The 27,902-nt window shown below is 48.4% G+C and overlaps 1 protein-coding gene across 9 annotated transcripts in view; it reads right to left on the bottom strand.

The window, feature by feature from the left end:
- Window positions 1-27,902, bottom strand: part of CACNA1B (calcium voltage-gated channel subunit alpha1 B) — a 298,336-nt gene that overhangs the window by 39,995 nt on the left and 230,439 nt on the right. For 5 of the 9 annotated variants that reach the window (XM_039720115.1, XM_039720117.1, XM_039720116.1 and 2 more), the window contains 12 exons: window positions 26,698-26,709; window positions 22,223-22,319; window positions 19,913-20,073; window positions 18,735-18,872; window positions 17,685-17,886; window positions 15,773-15,937; window positions 14,658-14,768; window positions 14,408-14,491; window positions 9,886-9,891; window positions 4,069-4,185; window positions 702-767; window positions 23-114 (listed from right to left, as the gene is read on the bottom strand). In XM_039720115.1, the coding sequence (XP_039576049.1) occupies window positions 23-114; window positions 702-767; window positions 4,069-4,185; window positions 9,886-9,891; window positions 14,408-14,491; window positions 14,658-14,768; window positions 15,773-15,937; window positions 17,685-17,886; window positions 18,735-18,872; window positions 19,913-20,073; window positions 22,223-22,319; window positions 26,698-26,709 (1,251 nt within the window). The remainder of the gene's footprint in view (window positions 1-22; window positions 115-701; window positions 768-4,068; window positions 4,186-9,885; window positions 9,892-14,407; window positions 14,492-14,657; window positions 14,769-15,772; window positions 15,938-17,684; window positions 17,887-18,734; window positions 18,873-19,912; window positions 20,074-22,222; window positions 22,320-26,697; window positions 26,710-27,902) is intronic. The other 4 variants (XM_039720118.1, XM_039720119.1, XM_039720121.1 and 1 more) reach the window with 1 other exon arrangement.

The raw sequence follows: 27,902 nt of genomic DNA, 5'->3' as shown, positions 1-27,902 counted from the left end.
GGGTGTTTTATCCTCTCCTTACCTGAACAGGAGCATCAGGGCTTGGAGGAAGGTCCGGAAGTTGTTGTGCCGATTAATGGAGGTTTCATCATCTAAGGCAATGTTCCCAAATACCTGCCAGGAAAACAGAAGGGATTCAGCCAGGCACATCAAGTGGAGTTGGAAAATAAAGCAGGGAAATAATTTGTCCTTGTTTAAAGGCTCTCAAAAGCTGGAATAATTTCTGTGCTGAAAAGGGAGATAAAAACGTGTTGTGGAGATCAAACACAAGATTAATGTGCTTTGTATTCACAAAGGTCCTTTCCAGCAGTTCAGCTCCATCCCAGGCCAAGAAAAGTTTATAATTTCTTCTCAGGAAGGTGCAGTGCCTGGGCTGCTCCCTCCTCTCAGGCTCTTCATGTATCCATAGCCAGGGGAAGAATCTTTTCCTGTGGGATTCACGGATGTCCAGTGCTGAAATGTGATCCAGGCTCATACCCACAGCTGGATTGTCCAGCTCACTGGGGACACTTCAACATAAAAGCTGACAATTAAGTAAGAAAAAGTGGCCTTTTTTCATTTCTAATTTACCTGACACCAGACAAGAAGAGCTTTTGCCTCATCCCAAATCAGTGCTGCTCCTGCTGTGGAGGCAACAACCATCTGCACCCTGAACCAACCCAGGCTGCTTATGGCCAGAATGAAAGAATGAAATATTTTACCTGCATGCCAATAATGGCATAGATGAAGAAGAGCATTGCAATGAGGAGACACACATAAGGCAAGGCCTGTGGGAAAGGAAAAAGTGGGATTAATGACAGCAAATGCAAACACTGAACTCCATGGCAGGACTGAGTTTTGTGGCGTTTGTCCTTAGGTTGGAAATGGGGGTGTGTAATCTATTCCTGTCTGTCAGAGCTGGGGCCGTTCTCCTCTGTTCATGGGGCAGTTTTTTCTTTCTCTCTCCCACAGCCAATCCTCCCTCCAGCAGATCTCTGCTGTCCATGGCCACTGAGTGTCCCTGCATGGCTGATCAAATTCCAGCATCCCATGAGGAGATGCTCTGCCCAGGGCAGGAGTCAAGCATTCCTACCTGGATACAATCTGAGCCTGGAACAGCACAGCAGCCTTTGCCCACTGCATTCCCAGAGGAGCAGCTTTCTCCTGCCCTGCATTCCCAGAGGGAGAGCAGGCCCATCTCCAGCAGCCCTGGAGCTGCAGAGGAAAACTCCCCCCTTGTGCAGGATCCCTGCTCCAGCAGAAGCACAGCTGGCACTGCAGGAGGGCTGAGCCCCCATGGGATGGGGCTGTGCCACCACCCTGACACACAGGGGGTCAGTGTTTGGGGGGTTTTTTGTGGTTTTTGGTTTTTTGGTTTTTTGTTTGTTTGTTTGTTTGTTGGTTGTTTTTTTGGGGGGGGGGTTGTTTGTTTGTTTGCACTATTACATTTGTATTTTTTATTTTTCCCAGTGAAGAACTGTTGTTCCTATTCCCATATCTTTGGCTGAGAGCCCCTTAATTCCAAATTATAACATTTCATAGGGAGGGGCTTTACATTTTCCATTTCAAGGGAGGCTCCTGCCTCCTTAGCAGACACCTGGCTTTTCAACCCAAGATGGTCCTTCAGGTGTAGGAACTGGGAAAAGGATATGAAGAATTGTAGCAGCACTCAGGAGACAACCCCTGGAGCCAGGTATTCATCGATCACACAACAGTCAGGGCTTTCCAAGGGCTCTCTCTGTATCCTTGGAAGCAGCAAGCAGGGAAAACATAATCCAAGGCTCGGCAGTGAACACTGGAGCTACTAGCAGGCACTGGCACTTTGTGTGCATAATTCTATGAACATGAATTGTTAATGACCTTTCTGGAAATAAATCTCCATCCCAGAAATGAGTTCCGGCTCTGAAACAGGCCCAGTTTGGGGCCTCAGGAGGACAAAAAGATTCTGAGTTTTAGCAAGAAATCAGTGAAGGCTGCAATGTAATTATGTCACCCAGGCTGAGAGTGACAGCTATTTTCCACTTGGGCTAAATGAATGGGTAATTAATGCCTCTTAATTAGTAATATCTCAAAAATGGAGAAGTGTTGCCCTTGGGCCAGCCCCTGTGGTGCCTGAGGCAGGAGATCTGCAGGCCAAATGAGCAGGAATTGTAGACTCATGAAATATCCTGAGTTGGAAAAGACACCCAAGGATCATCAAGTGACCCCTGTCCCTGCCCAGACCCCCCAGCAACCCCACCCTGGGCATCCCTGGCAGCGCTGTCCAAAGGCTCCTGGAGCTCTGGCAGCCTCGGGGCCGTGCCCATTCCCTGGGGAGCCTGGGCAGTGCCAGCACCCTCTGGGGGAAGAGCCTTGCCCTGAGCTCCAGCCTGAGCTGCCCTGGCCCAGCCCCAGCCGTGCCCTGGCTCCTGTCCCTGTCCCAGAGCAGAGATGGGAGCTGCCCCTCGGGAGGAGCTGCAGCCCCGGGGAGCTCTGCCCTCACTCTGCTCCAGCTGAACAATCCCAGAGCCCTCAGCTGCTCCTCACGGCCCCTCCAGACCCTTCCCCATCCCTGTGTCCCTCCTTTGGACACTCTCTCACAGCTTCTTTCTTACTGAGGTGCCCAAAACTCCCCCAGCACTGGAGGTGAGGCCGCCCCAGCCCAGAGCAGAGCGGGACAACCCATCCTTGGCCCGGCCGCCATCGCTGGGCCTGAGGCACCTCCAGGACAAAACCTGGAGGAAACCTGGGGAAATGGGACTGATGGACACCTCTGATGGACACCTCTGCACGAGGGACACAGCCTGAGAGCTCCGAGCTGGGGGACAGACAGACAAACAGCTCCTCATGAGGCCCAGGAATGTCCTTGGCTCCACATCAGGGCCACACTCTGGACACAGGCTTTGGGAAGGTTTGGGATTGTGCTGGAAGAGGCTGAGCCCCTTCTCCCAAAATCCATCCACTCTCTCCTGACTGGGAACACCTCACACCTGCAGACCCCTCAGAGGGGCTGGGGCTCTGCACCCACAGCTCCCAGCCTGTGAATACTGGTGTGTCAGAGCCCAGTATCACTGCCACAAATCCTGGTTCCACATTCTGTGTTCTCCTCCCTGCACTGCAGAACCTGAGCAAGCCCCAGGACCAGAGCAAAAGCATCAGACAATGAAAAATGGGCTGCAAATCAGCTGAGAGCTGTAAAGATAACCAGCTTTGGGGCACGTGAGCTTTTGTTTAGATTTAGAAAACAACTAATTCAGCTGATTTTATTTAGATCTAAAAAACAGCTGAAAATTGGTGGGAGGAAGGGCAGAGGTAAAGGAAACCAGGCAATGCAACTGCCTCAACTTCACAACAAAACCTCAGCAAAACCTCATTATTTTAATCCTCCACGTTAACAAACCCAGGCCTGTGGCTCTACAGCTTCACAGTTTGTGTTACCAAAGCTCAAGGGGCTGGGTTTCATCTCTGCCAGATCCCATCACACCCAAATCCTGGGGCAGGTAATTTAACCTTACACTCACTGAAGTACAAGGCACTTGTCAGTCAGGACACAGCTTCTTTATGCAAATTCCTGAGCATCCACACTTTGTCAGAGGGATTTTGGGGTAGTTTCAAGGGCAACCTGAGTGTTGAGCACTTGCTGGAATCTGCATGACCAAGCAGCCCTTCAGCCTCCTCCTCCAAACTGCAGCATTCAGGGGATAGTCAGTGTTAATCTGCTCTCTTTTCTGTAGAAAATTAATATTCCTGGGGCTGAGCAATGCTCACAAGCTCATTTTTAGCAGAATTAATATTCCTAGGAATGGTCAGTTTGAGCCACTTGACTTTTAGCAGAATTAATATCCCTTGTTATGCTAACCAGTTGAATTAATATTCTTGGTGCTAACCAGTTTGATTTTCTGCAGAATTAATATTCCTGTGGCTGGGCAGTGCTCACCAATCCTCTTTTCTGAAGAATTCCTGAATTCTGAATTCCTGTAATCGTTCTGTAGAGGTGCAGAGAGGCCGTTCCAAGACAAGGGAAGCTCTTGGATCCTCACTGGAAGATGCTCCATGTGCGCCAAGCACGGACCCTCTCCCCAAATCTCTCCCCACATTGCCAAGGCTCACCTTGAAGGACTGCACGAATGTCCAGAGCAGGATGCGGATGGTGTAGCCCTGGCGGAGGAGCTTGATGAGCCTGGCTGCCCGGAAGAGCCGCAGGAAGCTGAGGTTGATGAAGTTGTCCTGTGGAAAGTAAAGGTTTTGTGTCCTTCAGAAACGACCGCGATCCAAAACCACAGCCCGCAAAAAAGAAATTAAAATTACCAGCTTCACGATCTAAGCAGCAAATCGGCCACCAGAAAACCTTCCAAAAGAAACATTCGTCAGTGCAGATCACTCCACATGCAGCAAGAATGAGAAAACCCCTCTCCACAAGAGCCCTCCCCTCTGCTACTGGGTCAATGAGAGAAAAGGAAAAGGCCCTGTCACGCTGTCCTTGGAGGGCTGGTTTGCTTAGAGCAAGGCAGATTTTCCCCCCTCAAGACTCAGGGAGAGGGGGATGGTGCCGGATTTTCATTTTGAAAAGGAATGAGGTTGTTGAAAGTCTTGGTCAGCTCAGTTTTGACAGGGAATTGAACTTAAGCCAAGACACTGGCAAGGGACAAAGAAAGGCATTGTCCAGTGAAGATTCAAACATCCTTGGAAGAATGAGGATGTTTTCCAACCTGGATGTTTCCAATGTTCGTATAGCATGTAACTGGACAGGTTTGCCAAGGAGAAACGGCACCAGAAGATTGTTTGGAAGATGGATCAAGGCAGCCAGTCAATTGGGAAGGTGGAGCTTTCACCAGCAGGAAGATGCCTTAGGAACCTGCTGGTTTTCCAAATTCTCGTAAATGTGTCTGCACAAGTGGATCAAAGAACTGCTGGAGGCACGTTCTGATTTTCATTTGTTTTCTAGGATTTTCCGCACCCCTCACTCCATTTTTTTTCTTTCTTTCGGGGAAAAGAGGATTCTTGCCCCAATGAGCTAATCTAGAGAGGGTTCTTTCCAAAACAAAACATGCAAAAGCCAGATCCCTCTTGCCCTCCTATTTTAAGGAGATAAAAAAATATTCCCCCTTTCCATAATTCACTTTTTTGTGGATCTCTGATTACAGCCACTTATTTGACTGAGTGAGCTAAAGAGAGAAAACGTCCCACTTTAAACTATTGAGCAGTGAAGCAGCAAATATAATCATAAGGAGCTCTGCTTGGTAAAGATGAGCAAAAATTTCCCTTGGATTATTGTTTTACCAGAGGTCACTTTGAACTGACCCACATTTCTTGCTCATTTGGCTACAGAGCTCATGCTGAAATTGGGGGGCTTGTTGGATCTATGGATTCTTTCAATGCCAGCTCAGTTTTGGGGCCATTAGCATTGCATTCCACCAATCCCATCAAAGAGTTCCAGAACTCAGTCTCAGGCATGCACTCGGTTTCTCTCAGGTTAAAAACACAAGCAGCTCAGAGTTAGGCACAGACCGAAAATCAGACTCGATCTTCAAATAAAGAGAAAAGAGAAAAGCACAGGAATGTTCAATGAAGGTGCAGACAACACTGAGCTCATTCAAGCCAGCAACAGAAGCCATCTCTGGCAGGCAAAGCACGAGCGAGGATTCCCCTGGGTTGGGCAGTAGAACAGGCACTGAAAATGTCCAGTCTGTCTCAGCATCAACTCCAGGTTTGTTTCCACAGTGCTTACCTTCCCTTCACAACAGTCCAGCTGCACTCACCTGAGCAGGGCAGGGCCAGGGAAGGGCCCTGGGGCAGAGCTGGGGCCCAGCTGGGTAATGGGGACCATCACTAATGGGGTTCTTCTTCCCACTGTGAGCCAGGCCCAGGGAAGGGCAGAGGTTTAACCATGAGCCCTTTTAATCAGGAAAATCTTCCCACCAGCAGGAACTGGATCAGCCCTCATGTGTAATGCTGGCAGCCCTTAGGCCTGAAAGTCTGATTTTAACTTCAGAGCAGTGCTCAAGCCAGATCTTTTCTGTGCACAATCCTGGGGCTCCAAGAAGGAGCAGGGGCACAGGATCCATCTCTGCAGGATCCTGTGGGATCTCCCTCTTCCCACATAACTGCAGCCCAAGAGCAGGGACATTGTCCTGCTCAGGCTTTGTTAAAACCTCATCATCACAGCTGCCTGGATGTTTAACACTGCTTTGGGCTGGGCTCGCTGCAAGCTGAGCTACCCCAGTGCTACCCATGGAAAAGGGATGGAAATGGGAAAAGGGTTCAAGACTGTGCAGTTACATCAGGGACCCCCCCATTCCCTGGGATTTGGATGGACAAACAGCCCATAGATTATTTTTTCCCCCCCCCACATTCCCTATTTAACTGTGGCATTGCCACTTCCTAAAGAGTAGTGAAAGCCTTGGCTCCACATGGAACCACTCCCAACCCAGGAAAATCCCCCAGCACCGACACCCTGGGATGTTGGAAGGACTGTTCTCAGCACTGCCCGGAGAGAGGCCAATTCCCCACGCTGCTGGGGGCTGCAAGGGCTCCACGTGTGTGGCACCCTCAGCACCCCACAGACAAAACCCATCCTCCCACACCTCAACTCTCCAGGCAGGAATTGGGATGGCATGCAGCCAAAGGGGAAACTCCACATTGCTGTATTTCTCGAGTAGAACAGTTTTTGGCATCAGTTCTCCTCCCACTGAGCCACCTCTGTGCCACGCACAGATCTGATATCTGGGTTATCAAAGTCATCCTTTCCAGGTTGTTTTTTTTTTTGCTTTCCTGTTGCACAGATGCTCACGGTGCTCACAACAGGCACCAGAGCTTTAGGATTTTATCATCCATCTGAGAAGTAATAGATTAGTTTTGGAAAATCATTTCCCCCTGGCCTGTCACTATTTTCCTGGAAAAGGAAGGGCTGGTGGTACTGAAGGGAACCTGGGGGTCTGGGCATGGCCAGGCACTGCCACCACTTCCCACAACAGGAGATGGGCCATGCGTCCCTGAAGAAAACTGGGAGGAGTGGGGCAACAGGGAGAATAAATACCACTGATAAGGAGCTACCCTTAAAGGCTGTCCCACCAGAGCCTGCTCTGTTACCCTTTCTTAGGCTGTTTTCATAGAATCCCAGAATGTTTTGAGTTGGAAGAAACCTTAAAGCTCATCCTCTACTACCCCATGGCAGGGACACCTTCCACTGTCCCAGGCTGCTCCAAGCACTGTCCAGCCTGGCCTTGGGCACTGCCAGGGATCCAGGGGCAGCCACAGCTGCTCTGGGCACCCTGTGCCAGGGCCTGCCCACCCTCCCAGGGAACAATTCCTGCCCAATATCCCATCCATCCCTGCCCTCTGCCTGTGTCCTGTCCCTCCATGCCTTGTCCCCAGTCCCTCTCCAGCTCTCCTGGAGCCCCTTCAGGCCCTGGCAGGGGCTCTGAGCTCTCCCTGGAGCCTTCTCCTCTCCAGCTGAGCACCCCCAGCTCTCCCAGCTCTCTGGCTTCAGAGCAGAGGGCTCCAGCCCTTGGAGCAGCTCCATGGCCTCTTCTGGACTCCAGGATCTCCATGTCCTGCTTCTTTTGCAGGCTCCAGAGTTTTCCACAGTGAAAAGCAGGAAAGCCATGAAGAGCAGGGCACAGGCACTGCCTGGATCTGTGTCTCAGTGCCTTCAGCAGCAGTGGTTTCCTGCCCAGCACAGGGGCTGCTCCCTCTGTCCACAGGGATACAGAAGGAGCTGCAGGAAGAGGCATCTGACCAAGCCAAGAATGGGATCACTCAGGAAGCTTTAGGACTTCTCTTCATTCTGGCATCAACAAGAATCGCCTCATGAATGAATTAAGGAATTACTGATAAGGAAATGGCTGAGTTCCCATTTAAATGTCCATGGTATTGCCAGCACTGAACTTTTCCTGAATCTTGCACAGGGTCTTGACTTCATCTGGAGCTTGGGAAATCCACTGCTGATTTTAAGAGACTGAAGATTTTTGCCACCCTTGTCTGTATCTCAAGGACTCTGCCGTTGGAGGGACTTCCTATCAGTCCTTCCGTCCTGAGTCAGGAATGCTGGAAAAATTATTTGTGTGTGATGCCCAGAACTGTCCTCATTCCCTACTTGACAGAATCACAGAATATCCTGAGCTGGAAGGGACCCACCAGGATCACCCAGCCCAGCCCCTGTCCCTGCCCAGACACCCCAACAACCCCACCCTGGGCATCCCTGGCAGCGCTGGCCAAAGGCTCCTGGAGCTCTGGCAGCCTCGGGGCCGTGCCCATTCCCTGGGGAGCCTGGGCAGTGCCAGCACCCTCTGGGGGAAGAGCCTTGCCCTGAGCTCCAGCCTGAGCTGCCCTGGCCCAGCCCCAGCCGTGCCCTGGCTCCTGTCCCTGTCCCAGAGCAGAGATGGGAGCTGCCCCTCGGGAGGAGCTGCAGCCCCGGGGAGCTCTGCCCTCAGCTCCTGCTCTCCAGGATTCCTCTCAGCTTTGCTTCTCCTGCTGTGTCACTGCAGCAGCTCCAGAGGATAACGTGGTGCTCCAGAGACCTCACTTGAATGCCAAATGGTCAAGGAGCCTGGACCTGTCTTTTTGGAATAAGGACCCCAATCCTATCAAAGTGCACGATGAGCTTTTCAATCTTTGACCAGGAACAGGGACAGCAGCTGAAATTTAGCAAACTGATTTTCCCCCAATATATTTTTATGTTGACAGCTAATGCCAGAGCCCCTTTCTGTGCTGCCTGGGCCAGGTGTGCAGCAGACAACGTCTCCAAATTTATCCTGACTGCTCCCACACATCTGGAAGGGATCCAGCACCATGGAGGATTCCCTTCTTGGCTTGCACTGGGCAAGCTCTGAACTTACACATTGTCTTTTTCTCTGCTGCATGCCAGGAGAAAATTTCCCCCAGGACCCTCCATGAACATCCATGGAGCTTTTGTGCAGCCTGGAAATAAAAATTCACCCTGATTTCTTTCTTAACAGCAACTGTGCAACAGGAAAGGTGGATGTTCACAGATCCAAGTGCTGGTGTCAGGTGGCTGAGCAAGGATTTTTGAGAAGCTTTTGGTCTCATTTGTGTTATCCACCATAGCCAAAATAATTACAAATGGAAATATATATATATATATATATATATATATATATTTCTGATTGCATTTTCCTTTATAGATTCTGTTTTGTTTAATTGGTGATTTTCAAAGATAAAGGCCAATATTTCCAAAGGCATTTTTGGAATAAATTTGCACTTTGGCATTGAATTTCCAGTGGGATGTGGTTCCTGGTACTTTTCAGCTCTGGTCATAACATGATTTATTCATTTTACTTGGGGTTTTGGGTTTGCATCCAGTGACTCTGTGTTCACTATGGTGGCAAAATGGGTTCTTCTTTGGGTTGGTGTCACAGAGAATTTTCAAATTTAAGATCCTTCTTTCCCATCATTTTTGATTTGAGGGAAGCAAGTCTGCCATCACCCCAGTAATATTTTTGCCTTACAACACATAGGTTAAAACTCCTGTAAGGCTGTCAGGTGCTTCCTTCAGCAGAAAGCTCCATCCTCTCATCCGAAAAGAAGCCAAACCCACGTACAGAGAGCTGAATTTGGTACCACCACCTCCAAACCCCAGCGTTTCCAGGTGCAGAACATCCTTCCCTCGCCATTCCTCCCATTGCCCACGGAAATAAAGCAAGTGGCAGTGTCCCCTTTGGCACAGGGGTGGCACAGGGAGCAGGGATGGGCTATTGGCAACTGCTCAGGTCACCAATGAGCCCAGGGAGGGGAGTGCAGGGCAGAAGCCACTTTGGGGCACGCTGCAGTGAGGCTTTTCCACCAGTGCAATCGGAACTCTCATCAAAAAAAAACCAAACCAAAACCAAAAACGTAACAAATCAAAGAAAAACGAGAGAAAATCAAAGCAGAGAATTTAAAGAATTGTTTAAATTCAATGAAACCAACCGTGTCCTATATGTGATGTTGTCATGGATGGATATTTGCAAGATTATTTACAAAGTTTTATATTTTTTTTTTGAGCAGCAGGTGCACAACATACAGACGGAGACATGGTTTTCGCATTGTATGTTGATTGGATGGCGTGATTCAGCAGGTAGATAAGGAAAATAAGGAACAAAAACAGGAAACAAAAGAGAAAATGAGTAATCAGGACAAGCAAAAAGGAAACTCTGAAAAATTTCACTAGAAAAAAACCGTTGGGCTATCGGGGGAGGTGTTATTTTATGGGAACTCCAGAAATAAAAAATGCTTTGAACCAAAACAGATTTGGAGATCCTTGAGGTAACACAGACAGTGCAGTTGTTATTTGCATTTCAGTTTGTAATGCAAATTTGGAGACAATTCACAAACACTTCTCAGGATGGCTTTTTATATTTCCAGGCATAGAAATAGATGTCAGTTTGCTAAACACCCACTCAGCCTCCCAAGGCTGACTGTGTCCACAAGGACACCTTTTCTTTAATCCCACCTCTTTTCCCTCAATTACTGAGGGTAAAAAAACTGACATTTATACTTTTGCCTGAGGAAATAAAAAAATAGATATTCCACTACAATCACAAATTAAATTACATGTGACATGACCAGGAAAATTAAAACAAATTAATTAATCCACACATTTCTTTTCCTTTTGTCTTTACTTCTCAAAGGGTTAAAGGTACCAAACAAGGCTGGTGGAAGCCAGGTCTGTCAAGGTGAGGCCACCCAGGATTATTTACCTTTGGAGAACACTTCTAGCTTTAAAATATGGAGGAAAACAGTGCTGTGCAACTATTTGTGAGCCTGAGCTCAATGTCCCACCTAGGAAACACCTCCAGGGGACCTGGAGGGTGGTGGGACAGGGACAGCTGCAGGCTGGCACTCAAGGTCCTGGTGGTGTCACCTGGACTTCCCAGCCAAGGAAATTCCATAGGAATGGCTGCCAGGAGAGTTGGAGGGACTGAAGGGGCTGCCCCAAACTCTGCCCAGCAGAGGAGGGGAGGCTGGAGCTGAGGAAGGCACAAGGAGAAAGGGCCATTCCCTGCTGGGGACACAGCTGTGGGACTGGTGATCCAAGAACTGTTCTCTCTGCTTATTCCCTTCTGCAGGAGAGTGCCCTGAGGAAGGTGAGGTGGGGCTGGTTCAGCAGCAGCTGAGTGGATGCTCGTCCCCAGCCTTTATTTCCTGTTTTACCCTACCTGGAATTGCAAAGGGAAAGAGGCTGGGCAGAGGCCACAGCTGGGCTCTGCTCTGTGAGTGAGGCCCCTCCTGCTCCTCACCTCCATCCCTGCACATCTCTGCATCAGCTCCTTCAGCCCCTTTTTCCTACGTTTTTCTAAACTTGGTTCTATTTTGGAACGATTGGTTCAAAACTGGATCAAACTGGTTCTATTGGTTCCTTTTTCTACATTGATTCTTGTGGCAGCAGCTCTCCGGCCACAGAGAGCAGGCACAACTTTCCCAGGCATCGTCCTGGGGAAGGCTGTGAGATCAGAGAAAAGAATGAGAACCAATTCTTATCTTCACTCGCTACACCTGTTGTTGTGCACATGTGGAATGTGTTATGGAGATTTGTTTACCAAAGGGTGGTTTCTTAATTGGCCAGTGATGATGGTGTTTGGATTGAAGGACCAATTGGGTCCACCTGTAGCTGACTGTCAGTAAGGGTGATGGGTTTCTTAATAAGTGTAGTATAAAAAAGTGATTGATCAGCCTTCTGAGAATCATGGAGTCAATGCTAGTTATTACCCAGCTGGGGACCTGCAGTGACAGGTTCTCAATACAAGGGGAGAATCATAAAATCATGGAATGGTTTGGGCTGGAAGGGACCTTAAAGCCCATCTCCTTCCACACCCTGCCATGGGCAGGGACCTTCCACTGCTCCAGGTTGCTCCAAGCCCTGTCCAGCCTGGCTTTGAGGGCAGGAAGGTTTTAGTGGCAGTGGAGAGCCTGGTACAAGACCACATCCACCACATTCCACTGGCTGAAGTGGAATGAATTCCATGAGGGGCATCCCTCATGGCCAGCTGCCATTACCAATCCTGTTATCAATCCCATTATCTGTGTGATCTTCAGGGCACCACTGCCAACACTCAGTGCCAGAACAAAGCAGGGGTGTTCAGGCCTGGCCATCATTGTCCCCTGCAAGCAAATTGAGCTGCTCAGGGCACTGTGCAGATCCCCTTGATCCCTGTCCATTGTCCCTGTGGGAGGCTGGCATGGATGTGTGTGGCTTAAGGAGGTGTGTGCTGGTGGCTGTCCCATGGGGATGGAGGGCTGCTGGAGAGATCAGGCAGGAGCTGCATCAAAGAAGTGTTGAAAACCAAGTTCAGAAAGAAAAGTGGCAGGGGATGATGACCCATGGGCAATCTCTGTCTGAAGGGAAAAGCAGAGAAGGAGATCTGGTGGCTATACAGAAATCAGGTTATTGTTCAAGTTGGAAAAGATCTCGAAATCATCGAGATTCCCCCAGCACTACCAATGCCACCATTAAACAGTGTCCCCAAGTGCCACATCCACCCAGTTTTCAAATCCGTCCAGGGATGGGGACTCTACCCATTCCAGTGCCTGACCACTCCTTCCATGAAGCAATTATTCCTAATATCCACCCTAAACTTCCTCTGGAGCAACCTGAGGCTGTTTCCCCTTGCCTTGCTGCTTCTTACTTGGGAGATCAACCTCTCCTGGGTGCTGCAGAAGGGAGAGAATTGAGAGAGAGCAGAGACACAACGGACTGAGAGCTCAGGGCTGGAGTGGTCCTGGGGGCATCTGGCTTTTATGTGAGAGATGTTTGTGATCAGCTCCATGTTGGGCACTGCCAGGGGAATCTGGTGACCTCCTTCAGAAAATCCTCTTTTAGTACTGATAGATCCAGTTGCTCATAAACCAAAAACCTCTTTCCAACTGGGAGGAGAAGGGAAAGGCACATGGGTCCCTGGGAGCTTAGCCCTGTTGGGGTTTTAGGGGCAATTCCCATGACTCTGCAGAGGTTTTGATGCTGGAAGTGTCTCAGAGCCCAGCCTGGTGCAATTCCCTGGCTGGGCCATGCTGTGGGAGCTGGAGGGAGAGGAAATGTCCCATTAACTGAGCAGGGAAGGGCAACACTGTGTCTGCTCCTTGCCTGTGAAATAGCTCCAAAATTGAGTATTTTAGCAGCATGTGGACTTGGTGTTGAGAAGCAGAAACATTCCTGAAGGAGACGACACCAGTCTGGGAGCAACCAGAGGCTCCCTTACCCCGTGTGAGCTGTCAGTGCTGCTTCCTCCCAGGAAACATGGCCAAAGTGGGGCTGGAAAAGCTTCAGTCTGTTTGTGGCTGACTTACAAATGTTTCCACAAATTTTCAAACCATGGCAAAAGTTTGGGTGCTCTTGGCAAGAAAACACATCCCATGGCAGAGGGAGTGGGGACAAGCACCCTGTGCCTTCCCACAGCACTCAGAGAGGGTGAGATGAGTAACTTCAGCCTGGTTGCACTGAAAACAAAATCCAAAGCCTACAACATAGGATTCACCAGCAGATAAATGAACACCATTTGTATGGGGAGGAAAACCTGGGGGGTTGTGCATTATTTTGTACCAAGGAGGTTAAATAAAAATGCATTTTGTTAGAAACAGTCAGAAATAGTCTTCACCACCACCTGTAAAGGAACATGGGAGTTCTGAGCACACACAAAACAGATCTACAGGCAAACCTCTGTGACTGAGGAAAAAAGTTATGGTCAAGTTCAAATTCATCACACTCTGATACATCATCAGCTACAACATGCACTGGGAGAGGAGAGGAGCAATTTATACATCGGGTAATATCAGACTGTCAGGGACTGAGACAGACATTGGCTGCCCTTATGGAAAAATCCTCCAGAATTTAATGACAAGTCTGGCCACTCTGTGAGATGTACGAGGCTTGTTAGCAGGGAGACAGCAGCCCTTGTAGGGCTGGCCAGAAATCCTGTGGGAAAGCTGTTTGTTTATTCATTGCCCCACAGAGCTTTTGTGACAGGAACGTTCCCCCAGTCCAGACTCTTCACCTCTTCCCTTCCCTGTGTCCCTGTCATTTCCCTTCACCCTCACCCTGCCCCGTGACCAAGACTGGACAGGAACCCCAAGGGCCAGACACCCCAAGGCCCTGCAAAAAACCTCCCATATTAACACAGCAGAGTCCCTTTGATCTTTCTCCTCTCTTAAATTCAGCCGGATTTTTCCATGAATAGGCAGAAAAGGCCTGGGGATAGAGTAGTTTTCTGCAGGAGAGAGGGAGCTGCTTCCTGGCAGAGTCACGAGCACTGTCCTTCTCATCAGAGCCTTCCCTCTTTGGGGCAGACAGCTGTGCTCAGCTCCATGGAAAAGCAGAGCTCATGGAAGAGGGTCAGGCAAGGCCATCATGACTCCCAGAGGCAGCTCCAGGGAATAAGGCTGGTAGGGAGAAGGTTCAGTGTCTTGACAGGGCACAGCTTGGTTTATAAATGAAATAAATTGAGCAAACTGTACTTACCGCAATCTCTGTTACTAAAATATCAGTAATACTTCCCAACACTGTTACAAAATCAAAGACATTCCAGGCATCTCGGAAATAATTCTGCCAAAGGAGAACACAAGGGGAATAGAGGGATCCAGGGGTTATTTTCTTGTTGCCAGCACAGGTCAGGGGTTTTTTTGTTTGTTTGTTTTTAAATGCATGTCACGAAACTCGAGCATTTCATCAAGAGGGGAAAGAGGTGGAAGGGAGCCAGGAAGGCACCTACCAGTACACCAAAGGCAATGATCTTCAGCACACATTCCATAGAAAACATGGATGTAAACACAATATTCAGGCATTTCAGCATTTCTTCATATGCTTCTGGAGCATCATAGAACTAAAGCGGGATGAAAGAAAAGCTGTTACTGGAAGATCACTGACAGAGTAAAACCTTGCCCAGCTGATTCCAGCTCATTTTAGTCAGGATTCTGTGCTCACTTTAAATGGGATTTGGGGTTGCAACACAATTATTCCTGTCTCTCTTGCTCCATCCTGTACTGAGGGGGCAGCTGGGATATCCCCAGCACTGGAGACTTGCTGAGGGACATCCCCCTGTAAGCACAGCACGGACCAGGAGGAAGGAAGGGCATTTTCCAGCCCAGAGGACAAGTGCAGAACTATTTCTTCCACTAAGAATATGGGGACTCCTTGATTGTGAAGATACTCAAAGATAGGCAATGGATGGGAGAGGATGTCATCCACCTGTGTCTCTTCCCCCACTCTGGATCACATCCCAGGAGCCTGATGCTGTTCCAAAATTGAGTAATTTCACAGAATCATAGCATGGCTTGTGTTGGAAGGGACCTTAAACATCATCCAGTCCATCCCTGCCATGGGCAAGGACACCTCCCACTGTCCCAGGCTGCTCCCAGCCCTGTCCAGCCTGGCCTTGGGCACTGCCAGGGATCCAGGGGCAGCCACAGCTGCTCTGGGCACCCTGTGCCAGGGCCTGCCCACCCTCATAGGGGAGAATTCCTAATTCCCAATATCCCATCTAAACCTACTATGTTTCAGTTTGAATTTCCATGGCCTGACTGGACTTTGAGCAGCCCCAAGGCCCTTCTCTGCAGGAGAAAGCTCAGGCTGGGCTGGGGATCAGGACCTGCAGATCCCAGTTCCCATCCCATGGTCACACACCAAAGGGGCTGAGCCCAACCACCACTGCAGGGAACCCCACTGGTGGGATCTCATCCCAGCTAATCCACCTCCCTCAGGGGCCAAAGGAATCCCACCAGGCACATGGGGAGTGGTGGCTGCTCTGCTGAGCACCCCCAGCTCTCAAGGTGAGAGTCCCGCCATCCAACAGCCCAAAATTCCAAGATTCAGGGAGATCCCACTCACCTTCATCATGAGGACGATGGTGTTGAGAGCAATCATGACCATGATAAAATACTCAAAGGGAGGGGACACCACGAATTTCCACATCTTGTACTGGAAGGATTGCTTGTTCTGAGGCATGTAGCGGGTCAGGGGCTTGGCACTTATGGCAAAGTCTATGCAGGCCCTCTACAAAACAAAAAGGGGATGAAAAGATGCCAGAAGAAGGGCTGGAAGTCTTTATCCATTGGGATGTGGCTGGGAGAGCAAGCAGAGCATTTACACCAAGTGAGTACTGACTGTTCCTGTAAAATGCAGCACAGAATCCCCAAATCCTGATCCATTTTCCTGGAATATTTACCTTATAACATTCCTATGCCCCTTGCAGTCCTACCACATTCCATTAGAGACCCACTCCTCCTAGGTCCTGATCCCTTCCCACTTATAAAAACACTTTCAATTCCTCCTCATGGGTGATTGTAGGAATCAGAGGATTGATAAAGATGTTATCTGTGGTTTTTAAAAAGTATTGTGGAACTTGGGTGTATCCTCACACACATCACCCAAAGAGCTCAGAATATTTCATAAAATGAAAACTGAATTTACCAATTAATTATCCACCAAAAGCACTTAGGGGAACTCTCAAAGATCCCCTTCACTGGCTATTTCTGTTCACTTTATTATGAACATAAAACTGATCCAAATTGCTTTTACCAAGAGGTTTTGATTCTGGAGTGTTTTCTCATCTTGAATTTACATAAAAACTGCAAGTCACTTTCTGCTCAGTTGGAAAATAACATGGGCAAAGCTCTCTAAATATTCTGCTTTATTTTGGACTTTTTGCTCATTTAGACAAACAAGGAACTAATTAAAAATCACTGAAAAATTCATCTCTTTTCATCAAAAATCAGGTTCAAGTTTCAAAATTTATGAAAAGAGATGGTTCTTCCCAAAAGAGGTCATTGAGGCTGTGGGACCCTGGAGGAAGCATTCTGCAGATGCTAAAAATCTGCACAGATTGAGAAGGAAACTGGATACACCCATGGCAGGAAGATACACAGATGCCAGTAACTAAAGAAAAACCAGCTCAGGAGGTCTCCGAGTGGAAAACAATGGTATTTTTGGGGGCTTTAATAAAAGCCTCACAGCTTCTTCTGTTCTGCAGATGCTAAAAATCTGCACAGATTGAGAAGGAAACTGGATACACCCATGGCAGGAAGATACACAGATGCCAGTAACTAAAGCAAAACCAGCTCAGGAGGCCTCTGAGTGGAAAACAATGGTATTTTTGAGGGCTTTAAATAAAAGCCTCACAGCTTCTTCTACCCTGGTCTTACACTCTTCTCAAGGCATCTCCTTTTGGCTGCTGCCAAGAGGAAAAACCCCAGTCAGGCACAAAATCAGCCTGGAGAGAGGTTTTCCTCTGGGCAGCCACAGCAGTTGAACCTCAATTTGGTTTCTGAGGTCTGCCCTCAAGGTTTGCCTCCTTCTACCCCTCCACACTTGAGCAAACATAAAAGGTTTGGGCTGGAAAGGACCTTAAAGCCCATCCAGTGCCACCCCTGCCATGGCAGGGACACCTCCCACTGTCCCAGGCTGCTCCAAGCCCCAGTGTCCAGCCTGGCCTTGGGCACTGCCAGGGATGGGGCAGCTTCTCTGGGCAGCCTGTGCCAGGGCCTCCCCATCCTCCCTGTGGTGTGGTCCAGGGGGATGTGGGACAGTAGCTCCCAACAGGAGGCACTTGGGGGCTCTCCCTGGGGTTTGTTTTCTGCAGAAGCTGAAACAGCCACTCATTCTTTGGTGTCTACACCACACACCCTCCAATAACCACTGCTCTCCAGTCCCCAGCACAGGGGAACAGGGAGTGGCCTTCCACCAGCACACAGGGGCTCTGAGCCCCTGGAACACCAACTCTGGAGTCAGAAGAGGTGGGTACCTCGTTTTTCTCGAGGCTGCACTCTGACATCACTTTATCTCCTTGCTCCTGGAAGGTGATGATGATTAACGCCACAAAGATGTTGACAAAGAAAAAAGGGAAGACAACAAAATACACCACGTAAAAGATGGACATTTCCATCCGGTAGCCAGGGCTGGGCCCCTGTTCCTCGTAGGTGGCATCCACCGAGTGCTTCAGCACACTGCAAGCAAATGCAAAGAGAGAGGAAAGGTCAACACAAGCCCTGGGAAGCACCAAGGACCCCCTGAGAATCACTCCCATGCCTTCACTCACGTGCAGGGTTTTCCACATATGCTCAGGAAAAGCTTGCTCCCATCCACGAGGCTGGGAAGAAGTTTTCCTTGAGGATGTTTTTAGGGAAACCCTTTGTTCTCACCATTCTGCAGAATGGTGGAGATTTGCTGTGCCCGGATCCACTGATCCCCCCTGATCTCCCAAAGGGGAGAGGATCCAGCTGGATCTGGTTTCTCTTCTCTGGTCAACAGGGATGGAGTAAGAGTGGGAAAAGAGAGGTGTTGATGACATCCAAGTAGGGGAACACAGTGAGGGACTGGAAAAGGGAGGCTGATGCTGTTTTAGTCTTTATTTTATGAAAGAGTTGAACGTGGAGGCGGAGAAGCCCTGGCCACACACCGCACTCCACGTGTGCCAAAATAAAGTCATGTGCTGAACAGGAAATGTCATTTGGGACCTGTCACACCCAGCAGATTTTCAGCAGAGCTCACAACACTTTTTCCCCTTTGTTTCCTACCATTTCCATTACTAGTTTTACCCTTTCCATTTCCACCTGAGAAAGGTGTGTGAGTCCAAAAGCCTGAAGCAAGAACTGAAAACTTTCTGAGCATACCTGCGCAAGCTCAGGAGAGCACCAAGGAAGATGCAGAGCTCTGCCTGCTGGTTCACCCAATAATCACACAAAACTTAGTTGATAAAAGACTTTTCTCATTTCCCAGGTCACCTGCTGTCCCTCAGAGCTTTGGGGACCTGCTTTACCTGCACCATCAGCCCCTGCCAGTGCCATGTACTCACGTTGGCCACCCTTCCCCTGTGGACACGGTGAAGAGCGTGAGCAGAGCCCAGAGCACGTTGTCATAGTGGAACTCGTATTTTTTCCATTCCCTGGGCTGTGCCTCCACCTCATTTTTTTCATAATCGAGGTACTGACCCCTAGGAAAAAGAGATTTGGAGCCAATGAGAGAATTAAAGCAGATCAGGCATTTCTTAGCACTCAGGAGTGTTGGAAAGCCCCAGCAGCACAGTCTGGACTGTGCTGTGGGTAAAACACAAAGGGACTCCCTCAAAGTCTATGACAAAAGTAAAAGACAATTTTTGAGCCAGTTCTAGCCATGGGAACTGGACCTGAGGTTTGAAAATGAAAGATATTTTAATCAGGCCATTCATTCATTAGGCAAAGTTAGCCATGAACACTATGCATGCCCCTCAGTTGTCTGACCCCACATGAAACTTCTGCTTGATGGGGAAACATCTCCTGTCTTCTGCTCCAGGGTTGGATCTAATTCCTAAATGTATCCCACTTTGAGGGGCCTGGCGTGTGGAGAACCCTCTCCAACCTACCCTACTCTGTAATTTCACATTCCTTTCTGTAATTTAGCTGCATTTTTCCAAGGAAGAACTGCAGTGACAACCCCTAGGACCCCATCAGGGACGAGCGCTGCAGGTGCCAGGAAGCAGGAGAGGGACAGGCAGAGCAGGACAGTGCTGAGGAGGTACTTTGGGTGCCAAGAAAAAAGCTAATGAGATGCACAACACACCTTACCAGCCTGCTGGGAAGAACAAAGCATGACAGGGCTTTTAAGATATTCACATCCTGTCCCTTTCCTTGCTAATTAGTAGCTCTTTAACGTCCCACGCTTCTGATTATTTATTCAGTGTGTTTTTCTAATTCATAAGAGCTCTAAGAATGGAGGCAACAGGTGGAAAGAGGAGTCACACTATCACAATTCCTTCACAAATATCACACTCAGCTTTCCCAGGAAAGAAGCTGCTTCCCCAGTGTCCTGAAGATCAGAGCCAGGAATGACAGAGCTGCTTAAGAAAAAGAAGGGAAAATTCACCTCCAGGGTACCTGTGATGAATTACTGCTCTTATTTACAGAAGACTCTTCCCACTCAGCAAATCCCTGCCTTTGGGCCAGCCTGGGGAGCTGGAGGAAGCGGCTCCCTGCCATTCCCTGCTCCCAGCTGTACCTGCAGTCCTTCTCCAGCTCCTTGGACTCGTCGGTGCAGTAGAAGAAGCGGCCCTTGAAGAGCTGCACAGCGATGACAGCGAAGATGAACATGAAGAGCATGTAAACAATGAGGATGTTGAGGACGTTCTTCAGGGAGTTCACCACGCAGTCAAAGACAGCCTGGGGGTGCAGGGGGACAAGGTCAAAGGGTGGGAAGAAAGGAAAAGTTCATCCAAAATCTTGGCACCACCATTTAACCACACTCAGGGAATCACAGAAGGGTTTGGGCTGCAAGGGACCTTGAAGATCATCACATTCCCAACTTCCACTGTCCCAGGCTGCTCCAAGTCCCATCCAACCTGGCCTTGGACACTTCCAGGGATCCAGGGACAGCCACAGCTGCTCTGGGCACCCTGTGCCAGGGCCTCCCCACGCTCACAGGGAAGAATTCCTTCCCAATATCCCACCTAAATCCCTCTCATTCGGGACTTATTACCCATCCCACCACCCATGGATGCTTCAATGGATTTTTGCTTCCAAAACACATCCCAAAGCTGAGAGAAATAACTCCAACTTCCTTCATCTCCTGCTTTATCCACAACTTTGGTTGTGCCACTGAATTTTCTGATGCTGCTCATAACATTTATAAAGACAATCACATCTTGTCAAGACAGTATTAGTCCTGAGCAAACATTTCATTATAAAATGAAAATTGCACTTGTTTTTATTTTAGTTCCAGTGGCTGGATAAAAACTGTTGGTATAATAAGGAAAAAATACCAGAAACAAAACAACCAAATGTTTTGAATAAATGTTTTTCAAAAGAGCTGTCGGTCAAAATGAGGTGTGACTAATGCAGTCAGCATGTGCACTCCCAAACTCCCTGCAAAGAACTCCTTAAATCCATTTCCTACGTTGGTATGAGGCCCTGATTCATTACAAGTAATTTGCAGTTTCATTTTAGTCAGAAGTTTGTCATAATACCAGAAATTGAGCAGTCCCTGCCTAAACACAGGGTTTGTACAATCCTGCTTCTGTTCCTCTGAATGAAAGTGAATCATTCACAGAATTACTCCTGATGCAACTGTCTTAGGTTGCAAATGTGAGACGTGGCTGGGGATGTATTCTATTCTTATTTTCTGTTAACGGGTCAGCCCTTAAAACCAGGTGGGGCAGTTTTCTTTATCTCTTCCAGGACCCATCCTCCCTCCAGGAGGGAGGGGAGGGGAGGAATCTGTCCTTCCTTAGCAGACACCTGTCCTTTCAAACCAAGACAGCAACCCAGGAATCCTGTTGGAAATCCCTCTGATCAACCCAGAAATCCTGATGGAAATCCCTGTGATCAGCCCAGAAATCCTACATTAAATTCCTACATGGTTCAACATTAATGTTCCTTTTTAGATAAATTTAGTGAGCATAAAACTAAAATTATTTTAGCATGAATAGTGGGCTCAGACAAAAGCAAATCTACAGAACAGCTGACCTTTATTTTGATGTGAAATAGAAATTGTCAAACACATTTTCACTCTTCCAAAACATTCATTGCTTTCTTCCCAGCTCTCACAGAAAACATGGGCTCAGACAAAAGCAAATCTACAGAACAGCTGACCTTTATTTTGATGTGAAATAGAAATTGTCAAATTTTCACTCTTCCAAAACATTCATTCCTTTCTTCCCAGATCTCACAGAAAACTGCCCACAAAAGGTATTGAAGAGTCCCTAAACCTCAGAAATTATTGAGTTTTGTTAACTCCTTCCATTCTGTCTTTGCAGGGCCTGGCTGTACCTCAAATTGTTGGTGCTGGATGAGTAATCACAGACAATTAAATTTATTTTATTTTTTAGATCAGCGCTCTAGGGATAAACTCCTGAACTATGGATTCTTTAATAGAAAGATGAATAAATTAAAGCTTCTTCTATAGCAATGACAAATCTCTTTGGACAGCCTGTGGAAAACTTTGCAATATTCATGTTAAATTCTCTAGGGAAAGCCAAACCCCTTCCAACCCCATTTTCTCCTTTATCACATCAAAGACCATCCCACTTATGAACTGTAATTTAATTTATTTGATTTTTTTTTCTATTTGTAGAGGTTTAATTTTCATGTGGATTTACAAGAATCCCCAACATTATCCACAATGTTTGCAAAAGCATGCAAGTGCTTGACACTTGCTCAACATCTGCCCAGCTCTTTGTGCTCATCTGGCAAAAAGATTCATTGCAATGAAATAAAAGCAACAGAAACAACTTGGATTAAGCGGTGTCCACCAGCTTCCACTCAAATCAGCCAGAAACCTCCAGAGAAGGAAAAATTGGGGTTATTTTCTAACCTTTAGTTTTGGCAGCCGTTTTATGGTCTTCAGAGGCCTGAGCACGCGCAGGACTCGCAGGGACTTGATGGTGTTGATGTCCTTGCCTTTGGTTCCTCTGCAAGGGAGAAAAAGGCACAAGAACAACAGAGGGAATTGTTTGCTCCCCAGGTCACTCACTGGGATATTTGTGGGTATCCAGGGTGGCTTTGGTGGTGGAACTGGTTGGGTTTGGGGATGCTTTGACAGGCTTTGTGTCCATCCTCACCAGGGCTGCAGGCAGGATGACCCAACCTCACCTGGGATGTCTCCAGCAGCACAGAGGAGAAGGCTGGGGGCAGGACAGGGTCCTGGCAGGGCTCAGCCACAGCTGCTGGCCAGGCTTTGTCACCTCCCAGCCACTCACCAGGACATGGGGCCCTTCCTGCCCTGACTCCACACGTGGACAACGCTCCCAGCCAGGGCAGCAGCACCGGGACAGGAGGCTCAGCTCCTCCATCCCATTCCCAGCAGGAGAAGGGACAAAACCACATGAGGTTCTTCCCTCCAAGCTGGATGAGGCCAGGGGTGTTTCTGGATGAGGCAGGGGGTGTTTCTCCGTGCACTTCTCTGGCAGGAACATTGTGCCAAGAGGGTTTGGGAGCCTTCCTGGTGAGGGACAGAGCTCTCCTGGGGGTCAGAGCCTGTTCCCTCATCCCTGAGTCTCCCATGGAGGACATGCCACCAATCCCATGCAGGAACATGTAATATGGCAATATATTACATGCCTGGAACAGTGCTGGGGCAGCTCCCCACTCAGGCATGCAGGTGCTGTCAGTCACATTTGGGGTTTAGGTTTTGTTAAAACCGAGTGCAAGGTCGAGAACATTCCTCTTGTTAACATCAAGAGGGGTTTTAGGGGAAGGACAGAGTTCCTTTCCTCGTGCACTTCCAAAATAAGGAAACACAAGAAGACAACAGGTACATCTTCTTCCAACCCCACGGCAAAACAACGACATTCCCTTCGTTTCATATGGAGTGGAAAATGGGATGGAAATCTGGAACAGAGTTTTATTCATGGCTGGAGATTTGGGTCTAGGACAGCGCTGGGGGAACACAGGTGGGAATGAAGAACATGTGGGACAGATGCTGACACACCTATTCTGTGCTCTCCAGGCTGCTGGAGATTCCTCTTCTCCAAGAGGGAAATAATGGAAGTACGAGAGGCCTGAGAGACCCAGGGAGGTTTGGGAAGGACTGCAAAGCTTCCCCCATCCTCTCCTACAGCCTGTGCTGAGGGAGGAGCACCAAGAGTGGAGGAAACCACCAGTTTTGTGGCTGGCTGAGCCTGCTCAGTCCCGGAAAGGGAATTTTTGGAAATCCATCCACTTCCAAAGGATGAAAGAACTCACTGCTAACCCTGTGCTACTCAACAGTAATGCTGCACCAGAACCTCCAACCCAAACCCACAGCCCTGCCTCAGCTCCAGTCCCTTTGTCCCCTTCCCAGGCATTGCACTTCTCTGGAAATGCAGTAAGAGAGAGACAGGAATTTTTGGAGAGCTGTGGGTATCCCAGGCATGTATAACTATGTATAACTTGAGGAGAAATTTCCTTTCCACAAGATTTAGTAGAAAAGGAGGAGAGGGGGAACAGCATGGACAGGTCCCTATCTTCTCCCTCTCTCATCCTTCAGGGGTGTTCTAGGGACATTTTAATCCATCCCAGCTGGACCCTGAGCATTGCCATGGTTCTAAACCCAGGCATTTGGTTTACTCCCAGAGCAACAGGACTGATTTAAAGCCACAAAATAACTATTAAATATTTTTAAAAATAATATTTAATTCTCATCAGAGATCTCTGATCTGCTCTAGAAGAAAGAGGCACTGCCATCACAGTTTTTTCTGCCTTTGTCAGGTTTTAGTAGAGCTGAAGGTCTGGCCTAGGCTTGGCTTTGCAGATTTGCTTTCAGCTCACTGTCCCTGCCATGGTCACCTCGGTGTCACAAGAGCCACCAGCTGAGCTGCAGCTCCCTGGTGTGACTCTCAGCAGTGCCCTGGCTGCAGAAGAGTTTGTTCAGCCTCTCCAGGAGGATGGGAACGGCAGCAGAGAAGCAAAAGGGGAAATGGGTCATGGCCAAGGAGATGCCCCAGCAGATCCCACCTGTCCCCAGATCCACGTGTCCCCTGGGCTGTCCCCTCTGCTCCCTGCACCTCTCCCCTCTGCCAGGCCAAGCCAGTCCTGCACTGCTCCTGGGGACAGCCAGGGAAGGAGGGCAGGACTGAGGGGGGAGTGCAGGGGACACCCTTTAGGGCCATGTGCTGGGGCAGCAGGACAGGGAAGGGATGGGACACGGGGACATGGGGACACGGGGACACGGGGACACAGAGCCCAGAGCTCTGCTCCATCCCCTCCAGCCACAGCCACGCTTCTGCTGTGCCCATCTGCACCCCCAGCCCTGCAAAGCTCAGCTCTGCCCTCCTGGGCTCGCTCAGAACCCCAGAATATTCCCACGTGGTGCTTTCTCGTGACTCCAGGAGACCCCAATTACCACACTGCTGCTGTGCCAATTAACAACTGCACTAATGAGGCCTCATGCAAACGAGAACAGAGACATTTCCCTGCTCTGCTCTCCCAGGGCAGGCTCCACGCCTGAAGCAAGAATTTCTGTGGGTTTAATATTTCCAGGAAGGTTAAAGAGACGTGGGGCAGGGCAAATCCTGGTTCCTGCTTTCCCCTGAAATGGGAGAGGCGCGGATGAGTTGAGTGAGCTCAAGAGGGCAGACAGCTCCAGTCACACAGAATTCCTTCTGCTTCAGCAGAGGACACTAAGAAGGGCTGACTGATTTTTTTCCATTCAGGCACTTAAGCAAATAAAGAGCGTGAGCCAATTAAATCTTAATGGGATTTATGCTCTGAGCCATACAGAGAATCCCAAGGAAAAAAAAAAATCCCATTTCTTGTCACAGTAAGGTCCCTGCTATAGGAAAAGCTTTTCCTGGTCCTCTGACCCAGAGTGATGCAAATTGCATTTTAATTAAAAGGATCCTCTGCAACTCTTCTGTCAAATAAAACCCTCAGGGTTGGGTTTGGGTGTTTTTAAAACCCTCTCTGCCAATATTGGGGTTTTTTTCACTGCTTTCATACAAAGCCAGATGTCCCAGAAAATAAAAGGTCCAGATGGAGCTGGGACTCAGTCAAAAGGTGTATCCAAGCACACATCTGACCTGAATATTGCTCACAACAAAAATAAATTGCCATGGAAAGACAAGGTTTTAATTGACTGCAGAATAACAACTGCAACATTCAGGACAGCTGAATCTTGAATAAGAGCTAAAGAGGAGCGTAGGATAAAGGCAGATAGGGAAAAAAAAAAGAAAGAAAAAGAAAAAAAAGAAAAACTACCAAAAAATTGCATTAGATCAGTTTTGGGTGCATTAGGCCAGTGCTGTTTTGTTGTTGTTTTCTGTGTCAGTTTGCTGCATGTTTATTTTAAACATTAAGAATTTTTTAAAAGAGCTTTGCAGCGCCTTTTCTCCCTTTAATAAATAAAAGAGCCTTTAAAAATTCAGTGCTTCTTTCAAATGGAAGCTGCTTGTTCCTGTTGCTGCTGCCAGCAGCTCTGATTTCAGGTGACACGGACCCCTCAGAGTCAGGGCATCAAAAATTCAGGGTGAGGTGGAGCCTCTGCCTTCTGTGATTGCCTGGAATCCTCCTGGCAGAGTGAATTCTTCCCTGGAAGAGTAAATGAGGTCACCCCACCCTGCCCACGCACAAAGCCACCTTCTTTCTGCCCTAAATCCTCTGCTTTCCTAGAGAGAAGAAAGAACCAAGTGCCAAATTTCCTGGACCCCATCAAAGGCTTTTCTTGGCGTCCTTCTCCTCGCTGTGGAGGATCCCCCTGGAGCTCCTGGAATGTGGGGACAGAGGACACAGATCTGCCTCCCACCCTGGCCCTGCACTGACAGCAAAATTGCCACTTGCACAGGGTTAAATAGAATTTTTGGAACCTCCTTCACAAAGCCTTGCAAAAGCCCTGAGCTCTGTTTTCATGGCAGAGACTTTCCCCAGTATCAGAGCCTGGATCCCAGCTGGGTCACATTGCCCACACTGGACTCAAGTAGCCCTGGAGATTCCAGCATGGCTGGTTGGAGGTGAAATCCTCTAAAAGAGACTCAGACTTCTTCTTTAAACCTGGTTATTAAGATTTTCATTAATTGTACTTCGCCCCTCAGTGCCCACTGAGTCAGGCCCTCAAATATTTTTGGTACAGATGTATCTCCATGTGTTTTTTTCTGACTCTCTGGCTTGGATTGCTAGTCTGTTCCTATCTCTGCTGAAGGAAAATCAGGATGGATGAGTTAAAATAATACATTTCACTGGATAATGAGCAGTAAAGGGACAGAGGGGTCGATGGGATGGGTGGAACATGGCTGGGTTGTCTCCACAGTGGCAAAGTGTGTGGACACAGGTTGGACAGGCAAAACAGAGCAGCAAGAGACAGGAAGAACATATTACCCCATGAAACTCCTAGAGAGAGATTCCAGCGAGGAGAAGACAAAGAAAGAGCAGAGTCAATGACAAACAGAAACATCAGAGAGATCCCCCAGCCCCTGGCCCACTCCCACCGACACCACAGGATAAACCAGCGGGGCAGGGAGGGCTCTGACAGAAATCCCACACTCCCTGCTGGATCAGCCCTTCCACTGGGAAAAACACCTCCACATCTCTTCTCTCCCACTTCGGGAGGGATAACCTCGACTATTTGTTTTTTCCAGGAGCATCCTGAAATTCTGGGCATCTCTGTTCCAAATTTTTCCAGGCCAAATCTTTGCTGCTCTCCCTCAGCTGTTCCTCCAAGTACATTCTGCACCTGGGGCTGAGAGATTTTGGTGACAAGTTTCCATGGGTTTTTTGTTTGCTTCCATTTCCCTAAGGACTCAAACATGTCTGGGTGTTTGTGGCATGTTTATCTCCAGAAAAAGAAAGGGATTTCTCTTTGAAATGCTTTGCTAAATGAAAGACATTAGTTTATTATTATCAACATCATATTACTGTTCCCAGCATCACTCCAGGGGTATTGTTTGAAATTTATTTTTTATTTTTCTAACCACAGAGCCGCTTCTAAAAAGCTGCAGGCAGAAAGAAAACCCATAGCTGCTTTGAGAGCTGGATTTTATCAGTCTTGTACCAGTGACTGATACCATCTCAAATCTTAAATTAACACAGGCTGCTGCAATATTCCAGATGGCACGGTTTCAGGGAGCTCTGTTTTTCCTGGGTTTTTAGGGATGGGTTAATTCAGCAAGAGGTTGGTTCACATCACCTTCAGTGGACAGCCAGGAGGTCAAAAACATGAATTAAGTCCCACCTTGCATGTGGCAGTTGTGGGTTCTTGCAAACAAAGTGGTGAGAGCGACATTAAATCCCATTTTTAGTGACACTGAGGAGGGTGACAGGGCTGTAGGATTTGCTGGAAAAATCCAACTGATTGACCAACAAAGAGACTCCAGGAGCTCCTTTTTGAGGTTATCAACATTCAGCTGCCTCTGTGTGTCCATCTGGTTTAACCAAACCAGGAGCTGGGTCTAAGTCCCGGCTCTCTACCCTGTCAGGACTCAGAAGTGGAGCAGGAAAAAGCCATTTCTGGGAATGACTGATTTTCCAGCTTTTGGGCTCCAGCAGGGAGGCTGCAGGCATTCCCTAGATTGGATGTTGCCTGC

Source organism: Passer montanus, unplaced genomic scaffold (assembly GCF_014805655.1).
Source record: "Passer montanus isolate IOZ18808 unplaced genomic scaffold, ASM1480565v1 scaffold43, whole genome shotgun sequence".
Classification (NCBI taxonomy): domain Eukaryota; kingdom Metazoa; phylum Chordata; class Aves; order Passeriformes; family Passeridae; genus Passer; species Passer montanus.
The sequence above is the reverse complement of the archived record's forward strand: the minus strand, read 5'-3'. Positions and strand labels throughout refer to the sequence as shown.